At 48.2% G+C, this 27,019-nt stretch overlaps 1 protein-coding gene across 6 annotated transcripts; it reads right to left on the bottom strand.

Annotated features, from left to right (window-relative positions):
* Positions 1–442: 442 nt before the first annotated feature.
* Positions 443–26,819, bottom strand: Pdzd4 (PDZ domain containing 4). Of its 6 annotated transcripts, XM_057760332.1 has the most exons (8): positions 25,615–26,264; positions 6,412–6,665; positions 5,368–5,458; positions 4,782–4,880; positions 3,481–3,543; positions 3,010–3,111; positions 2,737–2,847; positions 443–2,542 (listed from the first exon to the last, which is right to left on the bottom strand). In XM_057760332.1, exons 1-8 carry the CDS (start codon positions 25,672–25,674, stop codon positions 1,004–1,006), a joined length of 2,319 nt encoding a protein of 772 aa, XP_057616315.1. In that variant the 5' UTR covers positions 25,675–26,264; the 3' UTR covers positions 443–1,003. The 6 variants fall into 6 exon arrangements, with proteins under 6 accessions (XP_057616315.1, XP_057616316.1, XP_057616321.1 ...); XM_057760333.1 differs by lacking the exon at positions 3,481–3,543; XM_057760338.1 differs by lacking the exons at positions 5,368–5,458; positions 6,412–6,665; positions 25,615–26,264 and adding an exon at positions 26,770–26,819.
* Between the last annotated feature and the right edge of the window lie 200 nt (positions 26,820–27,019).

The following is a 27,019-nucleotide window of genomic DNA, read 5'->3' as shown; positions in this document are numbered from 1 at the left end:
AGACTGAGAAACCAAATGAGTGGCACATTTGAAAGTTGCATCACTGGAAGAGGTTTTAGGTGTCTCTCACTCAGCCCACCTTCCTTTCTCACTGGGTCCAGGCATCCCAACTCCCACCAAATCTCTAGGCTAGGTGAGGTCTACCCTGTTGCCAATTGGGTTTGGCTTCTCAAACCCCTGAACATCTAAGCTTCTTGCTCAGGTTACTAAAAGTGGCTCTGCTCCAGGTGGCATAGGCCAGGGGTCAACAAATTCTTTTTGGATGGATACTGTGCCCACAATCCCTGTGATTTCACTCTCAGTCACATGGGTGCACCTCAAAAGCCAACTCAGATCCTTCCTGCCATTCCTCAGAGTAGAGACCACCAAGACAGCTGCTTCCTATTCTTCCCCATCCCTTTCCTTTCCCTCCCACCCAGCCCTCCCATTTTTCCTCCCCCCAACCTCCTTCACAGCCAGCACTCGGTGGGGTCCACCTTTGTCAGGCTGCCTGAAGGATCTGCCAACCCCCAGAGCAGGTCCACAAAACAGAAAACAACTATTGGCAAGCACAGAAAAGGAGAAAAACCACAAAATTCAGGATTGCCTTTGTCTACAAGGAACTGCGGCTTCCAGGGGTGGGAAGAGGCCATGCTCAGCAAGAAGCTGGACATTCTCTTGTGCTTAAGATAGTCCACCTCACTTCTCTCTGCACGGACTTCCCTGTCTCCAAGAACATATCAAGAGCACTGTGTATGTACGCAAACATGCAGGCACACACAAGTGGCCTTTATGAGTATGCCCTCTATGCTGGCTGTTGACATAGCCTCTTGGGGAGCAGGAAATAGGTGGAAGAGAAGTGTCCCTTCTAGGGGCTTTCTACTACCAAAGTTCTGTGCACACATACAAATACAGGCGTGTGCATGAGCACAGCGTGCAAGCACACACATAGACACACACTAGATTCTAAGGGAGGGTGAGGGTCAGGCTCTCTAGGCCTGGACTGGGCTCTTGCTGGGGCAGCTCAGACAGTGGTGACAGAGAGTAGAGGGTTATAGATTCTTTTTCCATCAGCTGAGCGGGCACCGTGGGCCAGCATCTCTTGGATGGTGATCCAGTTGTCCAGGATCTTCTTGTTTCTCTTCTTCATGGTCTTACGGTGGCTCAGGGCAATAATGTTGAGCTCAGGCTTGCTGTCGCCATTCTGCTGCTCCCTCAGACACTCCAGGCGGCTCTGCATCATGAACTCACGCCTCTTCCGCTGCTCCCGTGCTCGAATCAGGTGCTGCTTCCTCTCTTCCTTGCTCCAGTAGCGGCCCATCTTCATCTCACTCACTGCATCATCATCAGTGGTCATGCCGCTGCGCTCTTCCCGGATTTTCAGGGCCCTAGCCTTCAGCAGCCGATCTCGCACAGGCCGCTTGGCCACATAGCGGGTTCCATCACTTCGCACCTTCACTTTCCATTCCATGCGGGGTACTTCGACAGCTGCGGCCACCACCCCACCCACCCGAGGACCACTAGCCAAGCTCAAGGAGCCATGGCCCAGATCCTCCAGGGTACGTGGCGGGGTCAACTGCACACAGCTCTGGTAATGCTCGCTCTCCTGGCCACGATGACGCCTGGAGAGGTAAGGGCTGCCTTCGGGAACTACACGCTCCAGAGTAACACCTGTCTTGGTGCTGCGTCGGACACGCTCCTCTGAGTGCTGTCTCCGGCCCACCTCAGGATCCCGAGAGAGTGATCGGAACTTGGCAGGGCTTCCAGGTGAAGAAGCCCCTTTGGGGTGGGCGGTGACAGAAGGGCCAGAAGGGGTCCGGTTCAAATTGGAATTGCCCGCAGCAGATCGCTTCAGGGGGATCTCAGGCAAAGGCTCCATGAGAAGGGGAGTGCTCCGGCAGCTCTCCCCAGTGTTGTAGGCGCTGGTGCTATCCTTGTCTGATTTCTCTGGCAGTTCAGAGATATCAGACAGCTCGTGCTTTTTGGGCTCACTGGCTGCCAGGTCATAGAGGCTCTCCTCCTCCTGCAGCCAAGCCTTCATACAGCGCTCCCGCAACTGCTGCATCTTCTGTGCCCGCAAAATGTTGCGGCACTTGAACTCTAGGTGCCGAAGCTCCTCCTCCAGCATGGCCATCTCATGGCCTAGGCTCTCATTTCGGTTGACGTCCAGGGCACCGTTGCCACTGGAGGCCCGGGAGAAGAAGATGCCTAGCTGGTTGCCATTCTCCAGGTGGCACTTGATCTCCAGCAGTTCCCGGTAGCGTTCATACTCCTCATCAGTGAGCCCAGGCAGGTCAGCCCCCCCCAGTCCTGCCCCCTCAGCCAGCAGAGAGTCCATGCTGAAGTGGAAGTCCCTGCTCTGCAGGGCATCCCCTTGCAGGCCAAACTTGCGCAGGCTTCCAGGGGTGTTGGTGGTGCTGGGGGGCTCATCCCCCAGCAGGTCATGTTCAGAGCTCTCTTCATTCCGGGTACTCTCATCAGTCCGGCCCACCCCGCTGTCCAGCTCCTGGCTGTTGCTCAAGCCTGGGCCCCCATCAGGAGCACCCTTCTCATCATTTCCAGTCTGGGACAGAAATGACAAACATAATCAGTTAGATTTCCACACACAAGTGTGATGCAGTAGGACTAGAGCTTCTGCTCATGGCTTATTCCTCCCTAGGCCCAGGCTGGGAGACCATGTCCACCTAAAGTCCCTTTCTCCTTCCTCCCTCTCTCTTGCCGTCCCAACTTAGCATGTCTTTCTTTGTCCTTCCTTACCTGTGGGGCAGGGGGTGACTTCAGCTTCCTGGCACGAAGGTCCCCTTCATTCTCAGACCCAAAGTCATCTAGGAAGTCATCTCTGTCACTGTCTTTCCACCGCTTTGCTAGCTGCAGAGACAAAAATGAGCTAGCCAACACTTTAAAGGCTTCCCCAATGCCCTCCACATTGCCCTAAGACCATGCTCTCAGTAAAGTCAAACAGACCAGCAGCTTTCAAGACAGAAAGCTTCTGAGGGGCCTTTTATCACCCAGTCAGGTGGACATACACACCTGGCTCTCAGGCCGGGCCACCAGCAGGGAGATGTTGGTGTTCTCTTCCTGGCTCAGGATGGCCACTGCCTCCTCTCGGTTCTGGACATCCATTCCATTAATCTGCAGAGGTCCAGGGAGACAATCAACAAGAATGCTAATGGAGGGCTCTGACTGTGCTAAGGACAGGCTCTTGAACTCTAGGAAGGCATAAATAAGCAAAATGTATCAGGGGAAAGGATGGCCTGGACTGTGCAAGAGCATGTGTGCTCAGAGAGTGGGGGAGCAGAAATAGAGGGAAAGAGGGCAGGGGGTACTGATAGGCATACACGTGAGTCACTCAGGGCAGTTAACCAGAACAGAAATAAGATTAGGTCCAGGTTCCAGGGTAGAAGGCCAGGTTCTCAGCAGAAAAGATCTAGGAATGGACCATGGAGAGAGAGAGAACAGGGCTGCCACAGGGCAGGCATGGCAACCTGCTCAAGCGCTCACCTGGATGATTCGGTCTCCCTCACGGATCCGGCCGTCTTTGGCTGCAATGCTGTTGGGATTTACCTGCAGGACACATGCATCTTGGGGACTTGGGCACCTATGGTGTCCTTTTCAGTGCAAGTGAGTGTGTATGGGTAGCCTTATCTTGGGGTGCTCCCAAGGCAAATAACAGACTTGCTTACTTTCCCACTTCACCTCAGAGTAGCAGCTTCCAAGGTCTCAGAAGCAGGGGCAGAACAGTGGGCCCAGGCAGTTTGCTCCCTCAGCTTGGGAGAAACAGAATGACCAGAAGTAGCCCCTAGCCCCTACCCAACACTTTTTTCCTCTATCCCTTGCACTGCTATACTCTTGCAAAGTCTTTCTTTTTTTCTGTGCTAAGAAACCTAGAGCCTTGTGTATGCCAGGGCAGCACCTAGCATTGAACTATATATCCAACTTTTTTGAGAAAGATTTATTTTATTTTTAAATTTTTGTTATTTTTTATATGTATATGCACATGAGTATAGGTACTGGTAGAGTTCAGAAGAAGTATTGGATCCCTGGGGTTAGAGGTGTTTGTGAGATATCCTATTTGAGTTCTGGGAATTGAACTCAGGCCCTCTGAAAGAGCAGTAAAAATCATCCTTCCAGAATACCCCCCCCATTCCTTTTTAAAACAGTCTCACTATGTAGCTCTAGCTAACCTCAAGCTCACAGAAATGTACATGCCTTTGCCTCTTGAGTGCTGGGTTTAAAAACACCATTACCTATACCTAACTTGTGTTTTTGAAATAAGGTCTCCAGCAATTTAGGCTGACCTCAAACTCACTGTGTAGCTAAGGGTAACCTTGAAACTTCTGACCCACCCAAGTGCTGGGATTACAGAGACCACACCCAATTCAGAGGCTTTTTTTGGGGGGGAGGGCAGGAGCTAGGTGCTGGCACGTAGCTAGATGCTTCTTCATACATCAAGTCTGGGATGTTCTGGGCAGCGGGACATTTTCCATTTGGAAGGGTAGCTTTAGTAGGATAGTGCTAATGGAGGGGTTGCTGCTGGATAGACATCTGCCAAAGGGAAGGAAGTAGGGAGAGAAAAGGTGGGGTGTTTAAGTACTTGATGTCTGGGCACAGACAGCACTGTCTACCTGGATATACTGAAACCACAGCTACCCTGGCCTCGACACCCACAATCTACCACAACCTATTGTTAGGCCTCTGGGCAGCTCTAAATCCTGGACAGGCTTTGTAGAGAGTCCACAGAGCTCAGCTAGAACAGCTCTGGGGCTTTGTGTGCCACAGCCTGCCACAACACCTCTCCATACCTCTCCAACGTAGATGCCCAGGTCCTCCTCATCATCTGTGCGGTAGCACACCATCAGGCCCAGCTTGTCTTGGTGACTGTTTTTACACAGCTCCACCTCCTGTCACGGGGGTAGGGAGGAAGTAGAGTTATAAAGAACTGAAGTGTATGAGCGGGGACGCCTGCAGACTTGGCTGCATCCTTGGCTCGGATCCTAGCCTGCAGCACCCCCACATCTTCTGTTTCCGTTCTCTGAATTTAGTATGCTGCTCCTGGCTTTGAGGGCTCCCTTCTCTTACCATCCTAAATGATGCAAGTGTTCAGTGGTTTCCCTATCAGGAAACGCCCAAGACACAGAATGTACAGGACACACAGGACAAACACATGCATGGGACACAGAGTCACCAACACAGACAGAAGGAACACACCACGTCACCCACACCCTCCCTGACTCAGGCTGCTCTCTTCTGGGAAGGGTCATGAGGCCCAGCCACCAGGGGGCAGCAGGAGCCAAGCCTGGGCAGAGCTGCAGAAAGTGAGCCTGCTCAGACTCCTGCTGGTTACAGGTTCTGGCCAGGCAGAAGGGCTAGGCCAGCCACTAGGCTCACCTCGTACTCCAGCTCGTCCATTCGCTCTGCCTCCTGCGGGCCGCCCTCCATGAACTCCGCGGGGTCATAATACTCATGGCTGATGGGGGGGCTGCCCAGGAGAAGGGGGGGTCAGATGGGCCATCTGCTTCTGTGGCACCCTAGCCCCAGCTCCAAGCTGGCCAGTCCCAGTGTAGTAAACAGAACCCTATTCTTGATGTGCTCTCTAGGGAAGGTGGCCAAGCTGCTGCCTGTAGAACCCTCCTTTCTGATTTACACAAAAGCTGTGGCAGGATCAGGAATGCTCCTTAAAGCTCGCAGGGGTCCATCCTAAGGACCTGGGCAGGCACACCTAGTTCTTCCCATCCCAGTTCCCAGAACAAGGGCTGATTTCTCCAGAGCTAAGTGCCCAGGCTGCCTCAGCACTGTTCCCACTCATGCAGAACCCTCAGGAATTATCCCAGCCTTCTGCAGAGCAGACAAGCACCCCTCTGCCTCCTTGCCCTGAAGTTAGACTAACTGCACTACCCTCTGGCCTACCTCTTGGAACAAAGGGCTCCCAGGACCGCCTCCCAGTGGGATGAGCAGAGTGAGTCAATGCGCTCACATGGTCATGGCAGCTAGGCCAGGATGGAAGGCCTTTCTTAAGAGGGATAAAGAAAGAAGTCGAAGAGATAGAGGAAATTCAGAGCAGGTGGAAGAATGGGACAGACAAGGGATGCAAGAACATTCAAGGAGAGATGCTTGTGAGGAGGCAGAGAAGATGGGGCAGAAGAAGAAAGAGGAAGGAGGAACAACCAGGCCCTGAGCACCTAGGCTCCCCTTAGCCTTTCTGCCAGCTGATGCCAAGCCTGAGGACAGAATCTTGGAGGTTTCTGAGCCCAAGTGCCACTGTCAGCTATAGAGTCAAGGAGCCTCCTCCCTGCACAAGAGTGGCAGCTGAGTTGAGTTTCCCCACTATGGCTAGAGCTGAAGAAAGCCACCTGTGGGTCACATGGGGACAACTGCCCCAGGTGGCATGTCCTCTCAGGAGGCAGGGCCCAGGCCCTCCTGAGGGCAACTCACAGCTCAGAGAGGACGTACGGCTCCAAGATGCCCATGGGTGGGGTGGGTGGGCGCAGCTTGCCCAGTGCCATGATATGCTCGAAGGTGATGTCGGTCTGAGTGCCACTGTCCACCAGCTGAAGGTCATGGCAGGAGCTGTCCCCCCGCAGACGGGGGCTGCGTCTCAGCACCTGGATCACCAGGGGCTCCTTGGAGGCACGCAGGGCCTCTAGGGTTTGCTCCTGAGACAGCTTGGAGAGCTCCTTCCCGTTCACCTGTGGCAGAGATATGCCTCTGTGAGAACCCTCATGAGCCGGCTTCTCCCCTCTGGAGGTGAAGGCCAGCAGGACCCTGAGCTGCTAACCAGCACCCAGACCTGTTCAACCAAGAAATATACTTTCTACTCACAGCTCTAGCTACCCCTAGTGCCCTCTTTCCCAGGCAGACCCCATTCATCAGCCTCCAACCCAGAGTTCTGAATATTGTGACTCCCTCAAAGCCAGGTGACTAAGTACAGGGTCTGAAAGTTCTGCCATCATCTCAAAACATCTGTAATCCTCCTCTACTAGGAACCATTCAGAGCTCTCTGATCCTCCCATCAGGACCTGCCTCTCCTCTGGCCAGAGCTAGCATCTAGAAGACCCAGAGTCCCTTGATGATGACTGAGTCAACCTCAGTGTCAATTTGTGCTCACCTAACACCAGGGCCAAAGGATAACCAAGTACAGCAAAGCAATGAACACACGGAAGGGAATGAATTAGTAAAAATGTACAAGGAAATGCCAGCTTGCAAGCTTCCTGACAAAAAAAAAAATTGGAATTGCAAAGTGTCCTAAAAGAGGAGCCAAATGGTGAATCTTACAAGGCCAGCATGATTTATTGAGCACTTGCTATGCACCAGGTGGCAGGCAGGGCTCCAAAAATTGAGTACCCATGAAATCCAAAGTCCTGACAACTTTGAGAGAGACTCAGCACTGTCTCTGTTGAGCAAATGAGGAAAGTGAGGCTTAGCCAGTGAACAAATTGAGTCAAGGAGAGCCTGTACAGTGGTCAGATTGAGGGGCAAAGGAAGATGCCTGAGGCAGAAGCAGGACTGATGTGGGATTCCCCTCTGCATGCTGTGAATACCATTGGTTAATAAAGAAACTGCTTTGGGCCTATAGCAGAGCTATAGGGGAACACAGCTAGGTGGGGAAAACTAAACTGAATACTAGGAGAAATGAGGCGGAGTCAGGAAGAAGCCATAGAGCCATTGGAGAGACACGCTGAAACTTTGCTGGTAGGCCATGACCTCATGGTGATACACAGATTAATGGAGACAGGTTAAATTAAGATGTAAGAGTTAGCCAATAAGAAGTTAGAGCTAATGGGTCAAGCAGTGATTTAAATAATATAGTTTCTGTGTGATTATTTCGGGGCTGAGAAGCTGGGAACCAACAAGCAGCCTTCCTATAACACAGGACAGGGAACAGCTAGGTAGGAAAAGCAAAATAATGGGCAGGGAGTGGAGGTAGAAGGGGTATTCTTTTAGACAGAAACAGGCTGAGACCCTGGCTGGAAAAGGAGGGAAACCCATCATTGGGTAGGAAAGCTGGCAGGCAACTCCAACTGGGTATGGAGCAAGTACCTCTTGGCAGAAGGCTACTCTCAGCCCAGCCAGAGTCTGTTAAGTTCTGGAGCGGTTTGTTTCACTCCTTAGGTCTTCCTTGGATATGGGACAAAAAAAAAGCAATGTAACATAGCAAACAGATGTCACAATTCAGGGCACTTGTCAAAGGCCTGCAAGGTAAGCAGGAAGCAGTTTCTGGAGGTAGCAGTTGATAACAAACCTTTCTGGACTGAGACCATACCCATTGTTCCTCACCGGGATGAGCTAACTGGCATGGCACCAGGCATCACCCCCACCTAGAAGAGAGATAGGCAGCATCCTTGAGTAGGTGCAAAAAAAGTGATGCGCCAAAAATAGAAATGATACTTGGGAGGCTGGCGAGGATCACTGTGAATTTGAGGTCAGTCTGACATACATAGCAAAAGCCTAAGTTCTGCCCCACAAAAAACAAGAGCTGGGTACAGTGGCTTGTGCCACCACACTGTATCAAATACAAGACCTCAGAAAAAGAAGGTAAGAGGCAGGAAGATTAGAAGTTCAAAGTCACCCTTAGCTATAGAACAAATCAGCATGGGTTACTACAAGAGACCCTGTCAGACATAGAGAGAAAGGAGGAAGAAAGAGGAATGAAGAAAGAAAACAGATGAGGAGGTTAGTTATCCTAGGGACAGAACAAGGAGAGAAGCACTTGCAGGGAACTAGAGAAGTCCCTTAGCTATGGCTGGAGAAAACACAGTTGTAAGCTGGGCAGTGGTGGCACACACCTTTGATCCCAGCACTTGGGAGGCAGAGGCAGATCTCTGTGAGTTCGAGGCCAGCCTGGTCTACGAGAGCTAGTTCTGGGACAGGATCCAAAGCTACAGAGAAACCCTGTTTCTAAAAACCTAAAGATCAAGAGTTTGATGTCAACTGTGCTACATGGTTCTGTCCCCTCCCCAACAAAAGTCCCAAAACAACAAAAATTCCATCTTGTCTGAATACAAGAGAAATACTAGTCCACTGGAGAAAAGCAAAATTGCTTGTGATCTCAGGGATGTATGGAATGCTGTGGCCCTGTGGACACACTTCCTGGCAGTCTTTTCTCTGTGAATTATAAGGTAGGGGCAGATACTTCAAACCCTACTGGCTTTGTCTCTGTTACTTAGCAAGGAGGCCATTTCCGATGTTTGATATAAGGAATATAGCAGCTGGGTGGTGATAGCACAGTCCTTTAATCCCAGCAGGCAAGGGGGCAGGAGAATCTCTGTGAGTTCAAGGCCAGACTGGTCTACAGAGTGAGTGACAGAACAGCACAGAGAAACCTTGTCTTGAAAAACAAAACAAACAACAACAAAAAAGAATTGGGCATTTTTCATGCATCTTTGCGTAATCTATGGTTATCACACTAGATAAGTCTTTCTTAAAATGGAATTACTGGAACATCTTCAAGGGAAACAGCTTCTCTCAGGCAAGACATTTTCTAGAATAGTATTTCTAAAAAGTAGATGGAGCTGGGTGTGATGGAACACTCAGTACTCACAGGGCAGAGGAATCAGGAGTTCAAGGTCAGCCTCCTCTATGCAGGAAATTAGAGATCAGGAAGGGGGAAGGAGGAGGGAAGGAGGGGAGTAGAAAAGCAGTCTACTGTAGAGGCCACAGTTAGCCAGGCAGACCGGGGAAGGGGCTATGCACAGGACACTAGGCAAGGTGTGTGTCAAAAGCCTTTGACAAGAATATGAGGAATGGCCTCCCCAGAAGTGGCTGGAGTCAGCTGTTAAAAACAGACATTAATATCAACATTATGACTGAGAAACTTGCAACTGAATGAATGGAATTAAGAACAAAGGCAATAAAGACTAAGCCTCCTGGCTCTCTAATTGCTTTACTACACTTTACTGTCATCTGTGTGCCTGGCATTATTTCCATTCTAAGTGTCTGGAAGCAAACACATTTCTTTACTCTGCTCACAGTAGTGGCTTGAAATGGGCTACAGTAGAGTGCTTATAGCACGGAAACCAACCAGTGCTCCGGCTTACTCCTCAGCTTTGTTTTGTAACATCTGCTAACAAACAGGCAGAAGAGGTCAGAGAGATCAACTGGGGGTTTCTGTGTGGGAGGAGTTACCCTGAAATCCCAGGACAGGAAGACAAACACAAGCACAGTGTGGGATATTCAGGTGACACAGAACCGCAGGAATGCCTTTCTCCCTGGAATCATTAAGTTACCCAGCAGCCCTGTTACTATGGAAACCAGGCTCAGGCACTGGGAAGAGCTTGCAGGGCAGGCCAGTGGGGGCTGGGAATACCATAGTCTTAGCACCTCAGAAAAGGAGCCAGAGAGATTGCCTATAACAGGCTAGAGGGCTCTCTTGGCCCAAGTGGTGGCCACACCCCTGGAACTCCTCTACCTCTTCAGGCCATGGTAATCCTCAAGAACTGAAGGTAGATAGGACAGAGAATCTGTTACAAGGAAGAAGTAAGAAATCCTTCTAGAGCAGGTAAAGGCTCTCAATAAGATGGAAATATACAAGGCACTGCACAAAGCTGTGTGGGGTCAGGTACATGGCTAGAGACAATGGCAGCTCTTAACCTGCATGAAACCCTGCCTGTATGGTCCCCAACTGTTAGGAGGCATTTCTGACCTTCAGACTACTATACTGTAAAAGGTATTCTGGCCTAGGGATGTAGCTCAGTGGTAGAACATCTGCTTAACATGCACAAGGCTCTGGATCTATTTCCAGGACTGGGGGGAGTGGGGGAAACAGCATAGAATTTAGTCAGGCTTCCACCAGCCTCCCCTCTTCATTCACACTGAGACTTAGCTGGCTGGGCAGTGGTTTAATCCCAGCACTCAGGCAGGTGCATCTCTGTGAGTTTGGTCTGTAAGAGCTAGTTCCAGGACAGGCTTTAAAGCTACAAAAAAACCCTGTCTCGAAAAACCAAACAAAAGACACTCAGGATGCTCTCTGCACTGTCACCTGTTACAAGCTCCAAACAAATCCAAATATACCAGAAATGTAATTGGAACAAGGCAAACAGCTGCCTTGGGAATGAACAGTGTGTATGGGGTGTAGGAAAACTGGGGAAAAACAATAGAAAAAAAAATGGAAGCATTTGAGACAAGAGGCTGCATAAGTACTAGTCCAAAGAAAACCATTACATAGCACTAAGAAAACAAAACTCATGGGCTGGAGAGATGGCTCAGCTGTTAAAGTCTAGGCTCACAACCAAAAATATAAGAGTTTGGTTCCCAGCACCCTTGGCGGTCTCTCCAGCCACCAAAAGACAAAACAAAACTCAGTAGCTACTTAGCAAAGGACATCAAAGGGCAGCAAAGCCATTCAGAGGAAAGGTAGCCCAAACCATCCCAGTACTGAATGAAAAAAATGCCTGTTAGGATCAAAGTTATTCAGGTTGGCCTCTCAACTCTATGGCAGAGGCTAGCCTAGAAATCTATTTTCCTGCCTCTACCAACTACCACTATCTGATTCACACTTGCTTCTTTTAAAGGCATCAGCAGTAGAAAACCTGCACGAAACTCAGTACACAGAATCCCTCTGGGAGAAAGAAAGATCAAGGGTGGTGCATGGGCAGTTTCAGCTCTGCCATGATTATCTTCATTAAGTGTGGAGGCTGCCATGTCCCAAAGCAAGGCTGGGATAAGTGCTTGTACCTTATTCACATATACTTGTCAGCGTGCAAAGTCAAGTCAAGAAGGTCTCAAGTCACTTAGGCCAGAGTTCAATCTTCACTGTCAGAAGGAGGTTTCACCCAGGAGCCAGAGCCAAGGCACCACATCATCTCAGGCCTGGGCTGCCAGGCAACAGGAAGGGCCAGAAGGAGAAGGCCAAAGGCCAAGCATTTATAATCAATAATAAGTCTCTGTGTGGTTATTTGGGAGTAACTGCGGGGAAACAGAAAAACTTGGCCTATACTCTTCAACACCTGTTTGTCACTTCTTGGCCTTTATTCTGCGAAATCATGCAAGCTCAGGAAGTAATGTTCAATTGTTAACACAGCTAACCTGTCTGTCACTCAAACAACTTTCGGATCTGCCCTCCACAGAAATGGAGGGCAAATGTGTTGAATAGAGCACAATAAATAATCTTATATGCCCAAGATCATGGGGGATAAAGGCCGACACAGCATGCCAGACAGATTGGCCACATGGACTGTGTAGGCCTTTCAGACTAAGATAGCTTAGTCTGAAAGTGCTTGCCACATAAACTTGAAGGTCTTTAGTTAAATCCCTAGAACACTGCGCAGCTAGTTTTATGTCAACTTGACACAAGTTAGAATTATTTGGGAAAAGGGAACCTCAACTGAGAAAATGTCCCTTTGCCAGGCGGTGGTGGCTTCTTTAATCCCAGCACTCAGAAATTTGAGGCCAGCCTGATCTACAGACTGAGTTCCAGGACAGCCAGGGATAGAGATGCTCAGAGAAACCCTCTCAAAACAAACAAACAAAATAGGAATAAAACACTAAGAAAAGCATATTGTTAAGGAAAATGCTAGGGCTGGCTGAACATTCATGGCACATATCTTTGATTCCAGCACTCTGGAGGCAAAGGCAAGACCCACCCTGAGTTTGAGACCAGCCTGGTCTACAGAGTGAGTTTCAGAAATTCCAGGACTATACAGAGAAACCTTGTCTTGAAAACCTGAAAGAGAGATAGAGAGGGAGGGACATTTGTAATCCCAAAACTGAGGAGGTGGGACAGGATGCCTGGGGCTCACTGGCCAGCTAGCCTAGGTGAATTATCAGTTGAGTATCAAGCCAGATGAAACTCCGGTCTCAAAAATCGAAGTGGAGGACTGGAGAGAGGGCTCAACACTTAAGAGGTTCTAAGGTCAAATTACTAGTGCCCATGTAAAAGCATGTGCCCAGAGCCCCAGAACTGAAGACTGAGGAAGGTAGATCTTGGAAGATCATTGGCTGGTTCACACAAACAACTGTATATACATGTAACACATACACACAATGCATACACCACAAATCATCAAAAAAAATTTTTAATATATTTATTTATTTATGCATTATTTATACAATATTCTTTCCGTGTATGCCTGCAGGCCAGAAGAGGGCACCAGACCCCATTACAGATGTCTATGAGCCATCATGTGGTTGCTGGGAATTGAACTCAGGACCTTTGGAAGAGCAGGCAATGATCTTAACCTCTGAGCCATTTCTCCAACCCTCATTTAAAAATTTTTAAAAAATAAAAATTTAAAAAGTGGAGACTGGGAGATGGCTCAGTGGGTGTAATGGCTAGTCTTGGTTGTTAGAGATGGCTCATTTGAAGTAGGAAGACTCACCCTAAACCTAGGCCACACCTTCTAGTGGCAGCCCACATAAAATGACATGAATAAAGGAACCTGTTTTTCCTTGTCACCTGATTTCTCTCACACTCATTGGCAAGTTGTTGAGGCATTCTTTTGCTGGTATTAGAACCTACTTCTTTAAAATTCAAGCTGCTGAGCCGGGCGGTGGTGGCGCACGCCTTTAATCCCAGCACTTGGGAGGCAGAGGCAGGCGGATCGAGGCCAGCCTGGTCTACAAGAGCTAGTTCCAGACCAGGCTCCAAAGCTACAGAGAAACCCTGTCTCGAAAAACCAAAAAAAAAAAAATTCAAGCTGCTCTGTAGGGACCACACACACACACACACACACACACACACACACACACACACACAGCAGAAGTTTTGAAGTGAAGCCAGCTCTAAGATGGAGCCTGAGAAATGACCCAAACCCTTTGGAGGTGCCCAGAAGGTCGCGAGTGACTCCCCAACATTAGACACTAAATTATTTACAGGTAGAAGTTTGGTTTTGCTTTGTTCAGATTGTGACTGTGTCCTGGTTTATTTTTGATTATATAGGGACCCACAGTTGAGCGATGTTAAATGAAGAGACTTTGGATGCTTTAAAAAGACTGAACTTTTATTTTCGTATATTTGAGACAGGGCTTCTTTGTGTAGCCCTGGTACTCCCTCTGTAGACCAGACTGGCAACAAACCCTCTGACTCGACGGTGTTAGGATTAAGGGGTTAAAGTTGTGCACTACCACAACCAGCAAAACTAAACTTTTAAAATGCTTGAATTTTCAAAGATTTTGGAACTTCTTTTTTAATGATTATTTTTTAATTTTATGTGCATTAGTGTTTTGCCTGCTTCTATGTCCATGTAAAGGTGTGGGATCCCTGGGAACTGAAGTTACAGACAATTGTGAGCTACTATGTGGGTGCTGGGAATTGAACCCAAGTTCTCAGAAGAGTCATCTATCTCTCCAGCCTCAACTGTGGGAGGGTCTAAAGTTTGGAATGTGTTTTATATTGGTATGTTGATGCTGCTGAGATCTTGGCGATAAACAAGAAATGAAAGGTTATAGCTTAATAAATGGTGTATTTGGGGGCTGGAGAGATGGCTCAGTGGTTAAGAGCACTGACTGCTCTTCCAGAGGTCCTGAGTTCAATTCCCAGCAACCACAGCCATCTGTAATGAGATCTGGTGCCCTCTTCTGGCATACAAGCATACATGGAATGTTATATACATAATAAATAAATAAATCTTAAAAAAAAATAAATGGTGTATTTGTGTGTCAAATTACAAGCGGTCAAATGTAATGGTTGCTTTTTAAACTTGACACAAAGCTAGACACATCTGGGGGAAAGTATCTTTACTGAGAAAATGCCTCCATAAGATTTCCCTGTAAGCAAATCTGTGAGATATCATCTTGATTAATGATTGATGTGGGAGGGCCCAGACCATTAATGGGTGGTACCATCCCTGGGCAGAGATAGTCCTGGGTTATATAAGAAGGGCTGAACAGCTGAGAGGTGGTAGCCCACACTTTTAATCCCAGCACTCTGGAAGCAGAGGCAAATGGGATCTGAGTTTGAGGCCAGCCTGAATTACATGAAATCCTGTCTCAAAGAAAAAAAAAAAAAATCAACACCGGAAAAGGTTTCTGGACTGAGAATATAGTTTAGAAACAGATCAATGAGCATCTTCATTACTGGGGGGGGGGGGGGGGGGCCGGGGGCAGGGAGGAGGTTAAAAATTATTTTCTTCATCAAATCCAAGCCTGTACCTCCAAGCCTGAACCTCCCTCCTTTGGAGCAATCTGAAAGGAATCTACTTTGTTTCCATTACTTACTAAGGAGACTATAGACAGAAAACAAAATGTTCCCTTTATCAAGTACAACCTATGTACTTTATAACAATCCAGAAGAATACTTTTTATCAACACTTCCTATATATCTCCAAACCCACTCCAGTGCCAAATTCCTGTTTGCAATGCCCAAGGACAGTGTTGCAGTCAAATCGAAGTCTTGCCGGGCAGTGGTGGCGCACGCCTTTAATCCCAGCACTCGGGAGGCAGAGGCAGGCGGATCTCTGGGAGTTTGAGGCCAGTCTGGTCTACAAGAGCTAGTTCCGGGGCAGGCTCCAAAGCTACAGAGAAACCCTGTCTCGAAAAACCATAAAAAAAAAAAATCCAAGTCTCACGGTTGTTTACACAACTGCTCCTTCATTCTGTACTACTACCATTGCTTTTGTACACAGTCACATCTTTTTTGAAACATTAGAAGTACTCAAAGCACCACACAGACAACTCAAAGATCTGTACTGAAGTCCCCAGCAACTGCTACTTCCCTGGCCTGGGACTTTGTTTCCTCTGAATGATGGATTCAGCATCCAGTTCTGCTTATTTCCTGATTTGATGCTAAGTTTGGAGCCCTTGGCTGGAACAGGGATCCCAAGCCCAGATCCCAGGCCATCTCCAGATATTACATTGGGCACTCCTCATTCCAGCCTGACTTAGTATCCCCTCCAGAAACATAGCCAACAGAATTTTACCTCAAAGTATAAAATAGTCAACTTTCTATAAAGTAACTAGGAAGGCCTTTAAAAAAAGGCAACTAAGCCGGGCAGTGGTGGCGCACGCCTTTGATTCCAGCACATGGGAGGCAGAGGAAGGTGGATCTCTGTCGAAGTCAGCTTGGTCTACAAGAGCTAGTTCCAGGACAGGCTCCAAAGCCATAGAAAACCCTGTCTCAAAAACCCAAACAAACAAAAAACCTAAAAAACCCACCAAAAAACAAAAACAAAACAAAAAGAAAAGAAAAGAAAAGGCAACTATTCAAACTTAATCACAAGGATATCTGAGGCAGTATTATAGTGTTATTATTGTGGTAGAATACACCTAACACAAAATTAACCACTTTTTAAATATACCACCAAGATGAAAATAGTGTCATATGGATTTAGTTTTAGCATTTGAAAGGCAAGCTGGGAGGTGGTGGAGCATGCCTTTAATCCCAGCACTTGGGAGGGAAAGGCAGGTGGATCATACTGAGTTTGAAGCAAGTTCCAGGACAGCCAGGGCTATTACACAGAAAAAACCCTGTCTCAAAAAACTATATGTGTGTGTGTATGTATATATATAGTTTCAAATGTATATATAATTTCACATATATATTCATATATATATATGAAACTATATATTTGAAAGGTAGTGGGAGGGGACAGACAGCTACATCCAACAGTACAAGGCAAATGGACATGCAAGTTCCAAGTAGACTGGGGTCTACTAAATGTGTTGTTCTATCACAGAATGGAAAGACGAAACTGTTAAGATGTATGAACATGGATGGACCTTAAAAATGGTTTATATTAAGCAATAGAAAGCAGACACAAAAGGAAATATTGTATGGCATTTCATTTAAATGGGTCGTCTCCATCAGGCAAATCCATGGGGACAAAAACAGTGTAATGGTTGCCAGGAGCTGAAGGAAGGTAAGTGGGGAGTGTCCGTGGAACCACGCAGTGGTGGCAGATATGCAGGGGCCCCAGGAGCGGCGGCCCCGCCTTCTGGATCTGAAGCTACAGACAAAGGGAGTGTGGCGGCGGCGGCGGCTGCTGCTGCTGCTGAGGCTGCGGCTGTGGCGGCAGCGGCAATGGGGGGGGGGGAGGCAAGAGGCGCAGGCAGGTGCACAGAGGTATCAAAGGGATTCCCAGAACAGGTCCCCCGTCTCACCACTCCCACCCCCACCCCCGCAGTGTCAGAGTGCCTCTTTGCGCTCAGGGCTGGGATGCCTTCCTACTAGTCTCGGATCTCCAGAAAGGAAAGAAGAGGTGGGGCCAAAAGAGCCCTACCTCGGGATATCCTGCCAGACCTGAGAGTTCCTATATGGCTTGAGAAATGGTCCTTTGCACACTCATGAATAACATAACCAGTGAAGCTACATCATTTCTAGGGAACTCGGGTGCCACAATCAGTCTGCTTACCCCATTCTTCAGATGAGGAATCTGAGGCTGGGAAGAAAAGAAACCGGAAGTTAGCTTCCAGTTCCCCACCGACTCCTGGTGTACACAGGAGATATGCTGGAAGCCTAGGCCCAGACAGGTATTATCGGAATGTCAAGTTGAGCCAATCAACAAAATGAAAAGAAATCCCCGAAGAAACACAGCAGGTACTCAACATTCAGGGTTTATTGTCCCTCCCCCCCACCTGCCTGTGGCCTAACAGAAGCCTCCAACTCAGGGTTTCGAAGACTGTCAACTTCCAAAAAGAATAAACACCTGCATGTTCACTTTACCCAGCTCTTCCCACAATGCACCTGCTTTCACTTAAATTTGCAGAAGCATTAGAACCACTCTATTCACTATATCATATAATTTATCATGAATCCCACCTGACACTTCTGAAACTCTCCAATTGTACCATGACATCCTTATAATTTATTCTAATCCTGGATCAAATTAAGAAGCACACTTTTGCCCCTTACCTACTTTGTTTAAACCTATTATCACTTCTTCCTTTCACCTTTCATGACATGGGGCTCTTGGCAGAGCTCTTATAGAAGAATATATATAGAAGAATATACCAAAATCTATAGTTGCTGACTTGTTCTCTGTGAGAAGATTCAGGTTAAATATTTTGGCAAGAGCACCAGCCATGTGATGACAGTGTACTCACTTCTTCCCCACTGTATTTCAAGGTTAGGGATGCCCAGCTTCATCACATAATCCAGGTAGTGGCTGCAAATAAGGCCCCCTTATAAAGCACACTTTGTGACAGGGTATTGCCATGAAGCTCCTGCCTCTGCTTCCCCAATCTTGGGATTACACATGTGTATCACCATGCCAGGCATAAGGTGCACTTTCTCTTTTCACAGGGGCTGACCCTTGCCTGATTGAAATGCCTTAACTTCTAGCATGAACACAGCACACATTCCATCCACATTTGCCAAGCCGGGAAAGGGTATGGCTGCTCATTCAGCACTCTCAACCTCTCTGTATACATACTTTCTATCCACCTCTCCAGGGCTAGCAAGCAGAGAAGGACAACAGAATTGCATCTGTGAGATCTTCTGGAGTATTTGAAGTGGGTATCTTCAGAGTTGCCTGTATGTTCTAAAGGAATGTGGGTGGGAACTGAAGATGGCTCAGGTTAAGAGCACTGACTGCTCTTCCAGAGAGGTCCTGAGTTCAATTCCCAGAAACCACATGGTGGTTCACAAACATCTGTAATGAGATCCAGTGCCCTCTTCAGGCCTGCAGGCATGCAGGCAGGCAGAATCTTGTATACATAATAAATAAATAAATCTTTAAAAAAGGGGGGTGAGTGTGGGTGGTGAAAAGAGTCAACTGCACAAAGCGTAGAAGCATAGACCTGATTTAGACAATGCCCTCTGGATTTCTAATTTAATAGGTCTGTGTAAGGTCTTACCATTTATTTGTAAAAACACTGCACTTCGACACTGAAGTAATTCGAGACTTCCACTGTCCTTTTCTCCAAAGTTCCCATCTGAAGCTCTCAAAGCAGCAGGAAAGCAACCCCACTCCCAGCATGTGAGAAGGAAATGCATACTCCGGAAACAAACAAACACCCCCCCCCCCATCACCCTTAATCTGGATTTACATTTGAACAAGGATCTTCCTTCTGTGGAAGTGAAGTCAGGCCTGGGGAGGGGGAGGGGATAAACCTGGGGTGAAGGAGGGGGTCATGAATTGAGAGACTCCTCCACAAAAACTCCTTTAGAAACCAAATCAATCTCCAGCACTATCTCCCTTCCCAAAGCTGACTCGGAGTTGACTGAGATCACCCTCCCTGCCTTTCCAGAGGCCATCTGACAGGAAGAAGGAATGCCCTAAGGTCAATAGCTAACTTCCTGAAAGCATGCCCTTTGGGTGTTTGTTCAGTTTTTTTCCCTTGCACAATAAATAGCTGCCAGGAGCCAAAGTTCCCAGCATCTTCAGATAACCTAGTAGAGCAAGGGCAAGGTTCACAGTTAGCCGTAAGCAGAATGATGTTATCTGCTCCAAGCAGTAGTGAAGATCAGACAGAAGAATGCATTATGAAAAGGAAGGTATCTTGCCATCTGGGCCTGCAACTTCTCAGCCTGTTCCTAAGTGCAAATTATGGGGCTACTCTTGTCCCTCTCCTAACTCACCCTGCATGTTATACTTCCTCATAATTTGAGCCCTTTCCTCTGTTTTTTACTTCCCTTTTCTTTCACAGTAGAGAAGCTCTCAGAATAAGATAAAAAGTCTTCAGTCACTAGAGTACTGTTTCTCAATCAACTGAATGGGCTGCAGCAACAATGATGACTTCTACCTCTGGTATCGCAGGAGACCCAATGCTGACTATGAAGGAGGTACGTTCAAGCTGCTTCCATCAAGGAATTAACAAGTGGGGGAAACTGAGACACACAGCCATGTAGGGAAATTGAAGCACATGGACTTGCCCACAGGTAAGGGTTGGGGGCAGAACTACTCTTACCTACTTACCACATCAACCTGATGGAGGAAAAGAAAACTAGACCATGGAGATGCCGCACAGGTCACAGGGCTAAAAATAAATACATTTACTGTGGGGTGCACATGTGTAAACATGACATTCTTTGTTTTGAAGTTAACTAAAGTATTTACCATATGATAACTGCATGTGTTTGGAATATGAAGTGAAACAGGTTTTGTATTTTATGTCTACATACCTGTAAAACCATGGTAACAGAGACAGTGGTGATTGGTGTCATACCCTAGGGTCTGGATACCCTTACTGCCCATCCCTGCAACTGCTATTTTCCTGTTAATTTATTTCAAAGTATCAGACAGCCCTCAACTCAGAAAAGGGGGCTTAAGAGGTTAAGAACACTGTTCTTCCAAAGGTCCTGAGTTCAATTCCCAGCAGCCGCATGGTGGCTCACAGCCATCTGTAGTGAGATCTGGCGCCCTCTTCTGGCCTGTAGGCAGACACGGAAACTAACACTGCGTACATAATAAATAAATAAATATTTTTTAGAAAGCTCAGAAAAGGATGCAAGGTGGCAAGCAGATCCAAATTTCTTGAGCTGGGCAGTGGGAAGGAGTCTCCACCAGATCCAACAACTGGGATGGAGGCTGTCACAATAGGCAGTCAGCAAGCAAGTACTGGAAGAAAACCTTTCAAGACCACCTAAAGGTGTCAGGGAGGTACTCACACAAGCCTTTAATTCCAGCACTCAGGAGGCAGAGAGAGGAGGATATCTGCATTCAAGGCCAGCCAGGGTTGATTATGCAGAGAAACCCTGTCTGGAGGAGTGGGGGTGGAGAGAGCTGGCTTAGTCTTAGGCCTGTCCTAAACTCACCCTTCCTCTAATGTTGTAGGTGGGCATAATGCTCCCCGGAAGGAATGGGTGGCTTCCAGTGGAGAGCAGGCACCTTTGTGGAGTCTGATTTACTAAGCCAATACACGTTAGGTAAGCTAGCACGTCAGAGTCAGAGAAGGAACGACAAGTTTAGGAAGACCAGGACAACAGGGAAAACAAAGAATTTGGAACCTGATGAGACACATGAATGACAAGAGGGCCTGCTGGTGTGAAGGGTGGAGGCGGCGAGCAGATCAGGATGCTCTGATTCCAGTTTTCCACTCTTCCTTTATACCTCAACATGCAGTCATCTTTTTAATCAAGAGAAGTGGTATATTCCCCCTTTTTTCAGAGTAAGGCCTTGTATTTCATAAGGATACTCAACCTGCTTAAGTATATTAGAAGGGCACAACTGAAATAATACACATAGGCATGAAGTTCTGACATGCTAAAGGGCCTGTAACAGATCTTATCAGTCAAATAGATAACAACATTACACAACCATCTCAATAGTGACAAAAAAAGCATCTGACAAAATAACCTCCCATTATAAAAATTTTTAACAAACCAGGAACAGAAGGGAACTTCCTCAACCTTCTAAACCCAGTAGCCAGGTGGCAGTACACACCTGAAACTTTAAAGTTCTGCTTGGCAAATAGAAACAAACTTACTTATTCCCAATTCGGATGCATTTTCTGTTCCTTGCCAATCTGTTGTGACTTGAACCTCCACTACACTATTGAGTGGATATGGTGAGAACACACATCCTTGCCTTGTTCATAATCTGAGAGAGAAATGTGCTCACTTTTTTCTACCAGTAAGGAGGGTAGCTGTGGATTTTTAATTAACAATTTAATTTACGTATATGCATTATTTTGCCTGCATGAATGCACCACATGCACTTCCTGGGTGTTCCCCTGGTCATCAGATTCCCTAGAACTAGGGTTACAGACAGTTTTGAGCCACCATGTGGGTGCTGAGAATCAAATGTAGTTCCTCTGGAAGTACAGCGAGTGCTTTCAATTGCTGAGCCGTTTCATCAGCTCCTGCTCTTATTTATTTAAGTTATTTAAGTTATTGTTATTATAATACAGGATCATGTTCTGGAGTAGAGGTCTCAAATTCTTGATCTTCCTACCTCAATTTTCCCACTTGTTAAGGAATACTGAGAGCACTTGTCTGCAGTGGATGACCTGATGGAAGCAGCTTGAACGTACCACATGTCTCCTTAATAGTTAACACTGAGTAGAAGTTGTCATTGTTGCTGCAGCCCATTCAGTTGACTGAGACATAGAACAGGACCTTTTTAAACATCCAGTGACCGAAGACTGTCCTATCTTATTGTGAAATCTAGAAAACAATTGCAAGCCTGGCATAATGGCTCATGGACTTGAGAATTGAGAAATTGAGGCAAGAGGACTGTTCTAAGTTTAAGCCCAGCCTGCTATATAAGTTCTAGACTAACCTGGCTTTAAAAGGCTGCCCTAAAAAGAAATTCCACTTACAATAATATTAAAAAGGATAAAATACTTGGGTTGGAGAGATGGTTTATCAATTAAGAGCACTGGCTGCTTTTGCAGAGGACCCAGCTTCAGTTCTCAGGACCCATGTGGCTCACAAATGTCCATAATGTCAGTTCCAGGGGTCTGTTCAGTGTTCTGATGCCCTCTGTGGCCTCTGAGGGCACCAGGCCACAAGATCGACACACAAAAATGATGAGATGACTAAATCCTAACAAATTTAACAAATACAAGCCATATTTGAAAAAAAGACCTGGCCCAAATAAACAGGCAATACTCTACAATCTAAGCTATGGATTCAATTCCACACCATCAAAATCCCAGTTTATTTTCAGAAAACAAGTTGACCCCAAAATTCACAAGGAAACAAGGGACCCGTAGAGCCAAAATAATCTTTAAAAAGAGAAAATTGGGCTGGGCGGTGGTGGCACAAGCCTTTAACCCCAGCACTTGGAAAGCAGAGGCGTGCAGATCTCTATGAGTTTGAGGCCAGCTTGGTCTACAGAGACTCTATAATTACTAGGAAATCCTGAACCCTGTCTTGGAAAACCAAAAAAAAAAAAAAAAAAAACGCGAGAGAAAGAAACTTGGAGGACCAACTACTTCCTAACTTCAAAACTTCCTAGAATGCCGGGCGGTGGTGGCGCACGCCTTTAATCCCAGCACTCGGGAGGCAGAGGCAGGCGGATCTCTGTGAGTTCGAGACCAGCCTGGTCTACAAGAGCTAGTTCCAGGACAGGCTCCAAAACCACAGAGAAACCCTGTCTCGAAAAAAACCAAAAAAAAAAAAAAAAAAAAAAAAAACTTCCTAGAATGCTCCATCATGATAGCATAAAGACAGACACTTCTGCAAAGCAGGAATGTAAACATACAATAAACACAAGAAAAAAATGCTCTACAGCATTTAGCCAACAGATATGCAAACCATCAAATCCACAATGAGAGAGCTGGGGGTATGGGGGTATGGCTCCATGGTGGAGCTCTTGCCTAACTCATACAAGTACTTGGCTTCCATCCCCAGCACTACATCTGAGCAAACAAAAAACCCACAAAAGATGACACTTTATACCCATAAGACAGCTATAAAGATCACCAGAAATTAAAAGTGTTGATAAGCATGTGGAGAAATTGGTACATTGCTCGTGTTAGTGTTACTGGGAAGAAATGACTGGAAACCACTATATATCCAGTAACTCCATTTTTAGATATTACTCAAAAGAATTGAAAGCAGGGATTAAGACATTTGTATACCAATATACAATATACAATGCTACAATACATTGTAGCATTATCCACAATAGCCAAAAGTACTAAATTGTATTCTTTTAAAAGATACATTGTATGCCTGTGAATTTGATGTTAACAAAACTGTAATTTTCTTTTAAGTTCTAGTGTCATAGTGAGAAAGTCTCTACAGGCAAGTTGCAGAGGCCATGAACGAAGTCACCTTGAAAGAGATAGAAAAAAGGACACTCAATGTGGATAGCGCACATGTTTAAAAGATCTTGGGAGGCAGGAAGAGATACTGATAACTGCCAGAGTTTTCAGGACAAAAGTTGCCATCTGATCTGTTAGGATCCAGGCCTGAAGGAAAACTCTCCTAGAGGCCCACAAGCTCCTCACCTGGGCTACCTAATAGCTTTCACTGATTTCCATATATTGTTTCTACATTCCTTTTGTTTTTACTTAATTTGAAAGAACAGTTCTTGCCTTTTAAAACCATCTGGTCTGCCAAGGAGAACCAAGAAATGAAAGTTTGTTTCCAAATTTTAGAGTAGCACCGAGGATGAAGACTGTTCTGCAGTGGCCTCCCTTCTAGCCAGCCACCTAGCTGAGGGCAAGTTCTTTCTGTGAGACGTGGGGCTCTCTTTTAATAAGGCCATCAGGGACTCTCCTACCTAGGGTCACCCCAGCCTTCCGGCCCATTGAAACCCCAATAGAGGCAGCCCTAGTTCTGGAATCCAAAGGGTTTTTATTACTGAACCCCTTTTGTCGGTTCCAGCTAGGTCATTCCAGATTCTTACTCACTATTAGTGTGGCAACGGACAGGTGAGGGAGGTGAGAGCTCCAAACAGTGGGAACAAAAGAGGAGAAAACAACAGTGACGGGGCGGGTTTGGCTGAGGGAATTTTTAGGGAGGATAGAAAAAGGGAGGCCACAGAGACAAACAAAAATGACCGGAAGCGCCTCCTCCTCCAACGTGGCGCTCCATGCCCACCATTTCTTCCCCCATTACTTCCCATTCTTGCTAGTAGTGACGGTAAGATCATAGCAAGAATGTTGGGCTCCCGAAACCACCTCAATACCATCCCACTACTATGACTGACACCATCTCCCTTACTACTCCCGCCGCGTTCCTGAAAGGAATTTTTCCACTATTCGTCCAGGAGTCTACAGGTTCTCTCTGAGCCAACCCCTCCGGCGCGCACATGTTTTCGGGTTCTAATCAACAATCTGAGTATCAGCAAACTCAGTAGCGGAGACACAAGTCACTAAACTCACCTGTCTGCGCCCACATCTGCGCCCATCCTGATCCTCCTTCTGATAATCTCAACCACTCTAAACTTAGACCTTGTGCGTCGCGTCTCCATGAACATCATCCGGGACACATTTCTCTAAACAACTCGCAGGGTGCACACAAAAAGTACACACGCGCAGGGTTGGAGAGCCTCCGCGTACACAGACAGAGCACAGGCACGCACTCACGTAGTTACGCCACGCACAAGCAAGGGGACCCCACTCGTGGCTGAGGGGCTGGGCTCAGCTCAAGGTGCGAGCGTGCAGCTAGTAGGGTGGCTCCTCCTGCAGCACAGGAGTCGCTCGCATCGCCCTCCTTGTCCCCAAGGCCTGGCAGGCCAAAGCGGAAGCTAACAGGCAGAGTGCGTGCTGGACACCACCTATCCCGGAGTCACCCATTCACCCAAGATGACCGGGGCCCGGGAGTCGACAGTCATGACTGGGTCAGACCAGTGAGTTGGGTGCGAAAATGGGTACCCAAACCCAGCTCGATTGTCGACGTACTGAGTCTGGCATGCCAGGACGGGATTGGCCTTCTGGCTCGCGGGAACTCTACAGTTTCTTTGGTTCTGGGTCCAACCAGGGGAACATGTGCCGGGGAACCCAGCCCGTTGCTAAGCAACCTCCATCCCGCGCGGGCCACTGAGTGTCTCTCAGTTATAGGACAAAATCCTAACTTCCCACCCGGGCTGATCTGGACACATGGTTCGAAGTCCTTGGTTGGGGTGCCTGGTGATGTACCTCGAACACCTATCTCCACCCCGTTCATGCCATCCTTAGCTGGTTCCCACAGGGTGCCAGCACCCAGCAATTCACAATATGAGGGTGAAATCGACTTCCTACCTTTTCCTCTCCGAGCCTTCTCGTCCTCCCACACCTGCCTCTCCGCCTCCACGTGGCCCTCCCCTGGGGTTTACAGTTTTCCTTGGCTCGGTTGCGCCCCTCGCCCCAGCAGCAGCCCAGGCGCCCTACCTGAAGCATCACTTTATACTGCTCCTCCGGTTTCTGGACCACGCACATATTACATCCCATGGTGCTGGCCGGCGAGGGAAAGAAGAGGGCGGGAAGAGGAAGGCGTCTTTCACTGGCCGACGCTTGGGACCACGGGTCCCGGGCCCGGACTCCGGGCCATACCCTACCCTACCGCGGGGGACCGAGCCGCCTAGCAGGGGAGGGGGGCACGCCCCCAAGAGGAAGGCAGCTCCACGCCCCTCGACTTAACTCTTAGCTGGCCAAAGCCAGACACAGGCATGCTCCCTTGCACCCAGCCAGGGAAAAAAGGGCAGCGGGGGATGGGCGGGCGCGCCGGGCGTTGCCTGGCTACGCCCCCCCCCCCGAGGCGCGGGGGCACGCCTGGCCTCCGGGGCCGTCAGGGGCCGTGGGCCACGCGCCTCCCCGCCCGCGGGGCCCGCCGCTGCCGTTGCCGTCTCCGGCTCCCGCCCATGGCCGTCAGCCCCGGGAGCCCAGCCTCCGCGCTTGGCGCCGCCGCCCGGCCCGCCGATAGAGGGGCGGCCAGGCCCGCGCCAGCTGCAACCTCTCAGGGTCCCGCTTCTCGGGCTCGCAGCGCCCTTTCAGAGCCTGACACGCAGCCGGTCGCTGGTCTCCAGCTTCTGCCTGGGACGCCGGGAACGCACGCGCGCGCGCCCGCAGCGACGGCGGGGGAGGTGTGCGGGGATGGGGCGCACGCGCGCGGTAGAAGACGAGGGGCTGGGTGCGGGCGGGAGCGGCGGGGGGCCGCGAGAGTCGGCGCGGGAAGCTGGGGGCGGGGCCTAGGTGGCAAAGGGCCCTGGTGCCCCTGGCACCCGATGACGCTTGTATCCGATGGCCAGGTGTTTAGCGGACCTGTCTGATAGGTTCAGCCCTGAGAAAGAGGGTCCAGCTTGAAGAAGCCTCCCTGGACTCCCGGAGAGAGTTAGGAGTAAGGAGAGGCTATTTTACCCCTTCCCCAGGTTCTGGACGTGTCAGTCCCACTGTCCCCACTGTTCCCTCTGTCTCTCTTTAATGGCTGGTTCCCTGCTTTAATTGAGCCATTCGCTTGCTATCTTTGAAATGGATACCTTTGTTTAGAGAAAAGCGTGGAGTGCTGTAGGTGGGGAAAGGAGAACGACAGAGAAGCCTCCTGCTTACCTGTTTCTCATTTCCAGCCCTCACTCCTTACTCTCCTCTTTTATTCTCTCCTTCTGTATCTCCTCTTCCTTCCCACAGCCTGCTTCTCTTCTTAGATGAGACAGGAGAGAAGAGGGCCATTGCCTATAAAACAAGGACAGATTGAACGCTAGGTACCCGGGGACTACCTAGCCTCTAGCCCCTGCCTGCAGAAGATTCGTTGATAAAACTGCCCCGTGCTTTTTCTCCGGGCTCAGGCGAGTGCGGGAAT

Source organism: Chionomys nivalis, chromosome X (assembly GCF_950005125.1).
Source record: "Chionomys nivalis chromosome X, mChiNiv1.1, whole genome shotgun sequence".
In the NCBI taxonomy this organism is placed as follows: domain Eukaryota; kingdom Metazoa; phylum Chordata; class Mammalia; order Rodentia; family Cricetidae; genus Chionomys; species Chionomys nivalis.
Note: the sequence above shows the minus strand (reverse complement) of the source record. Positions and strands in the feature narration are given on the sequence as shown.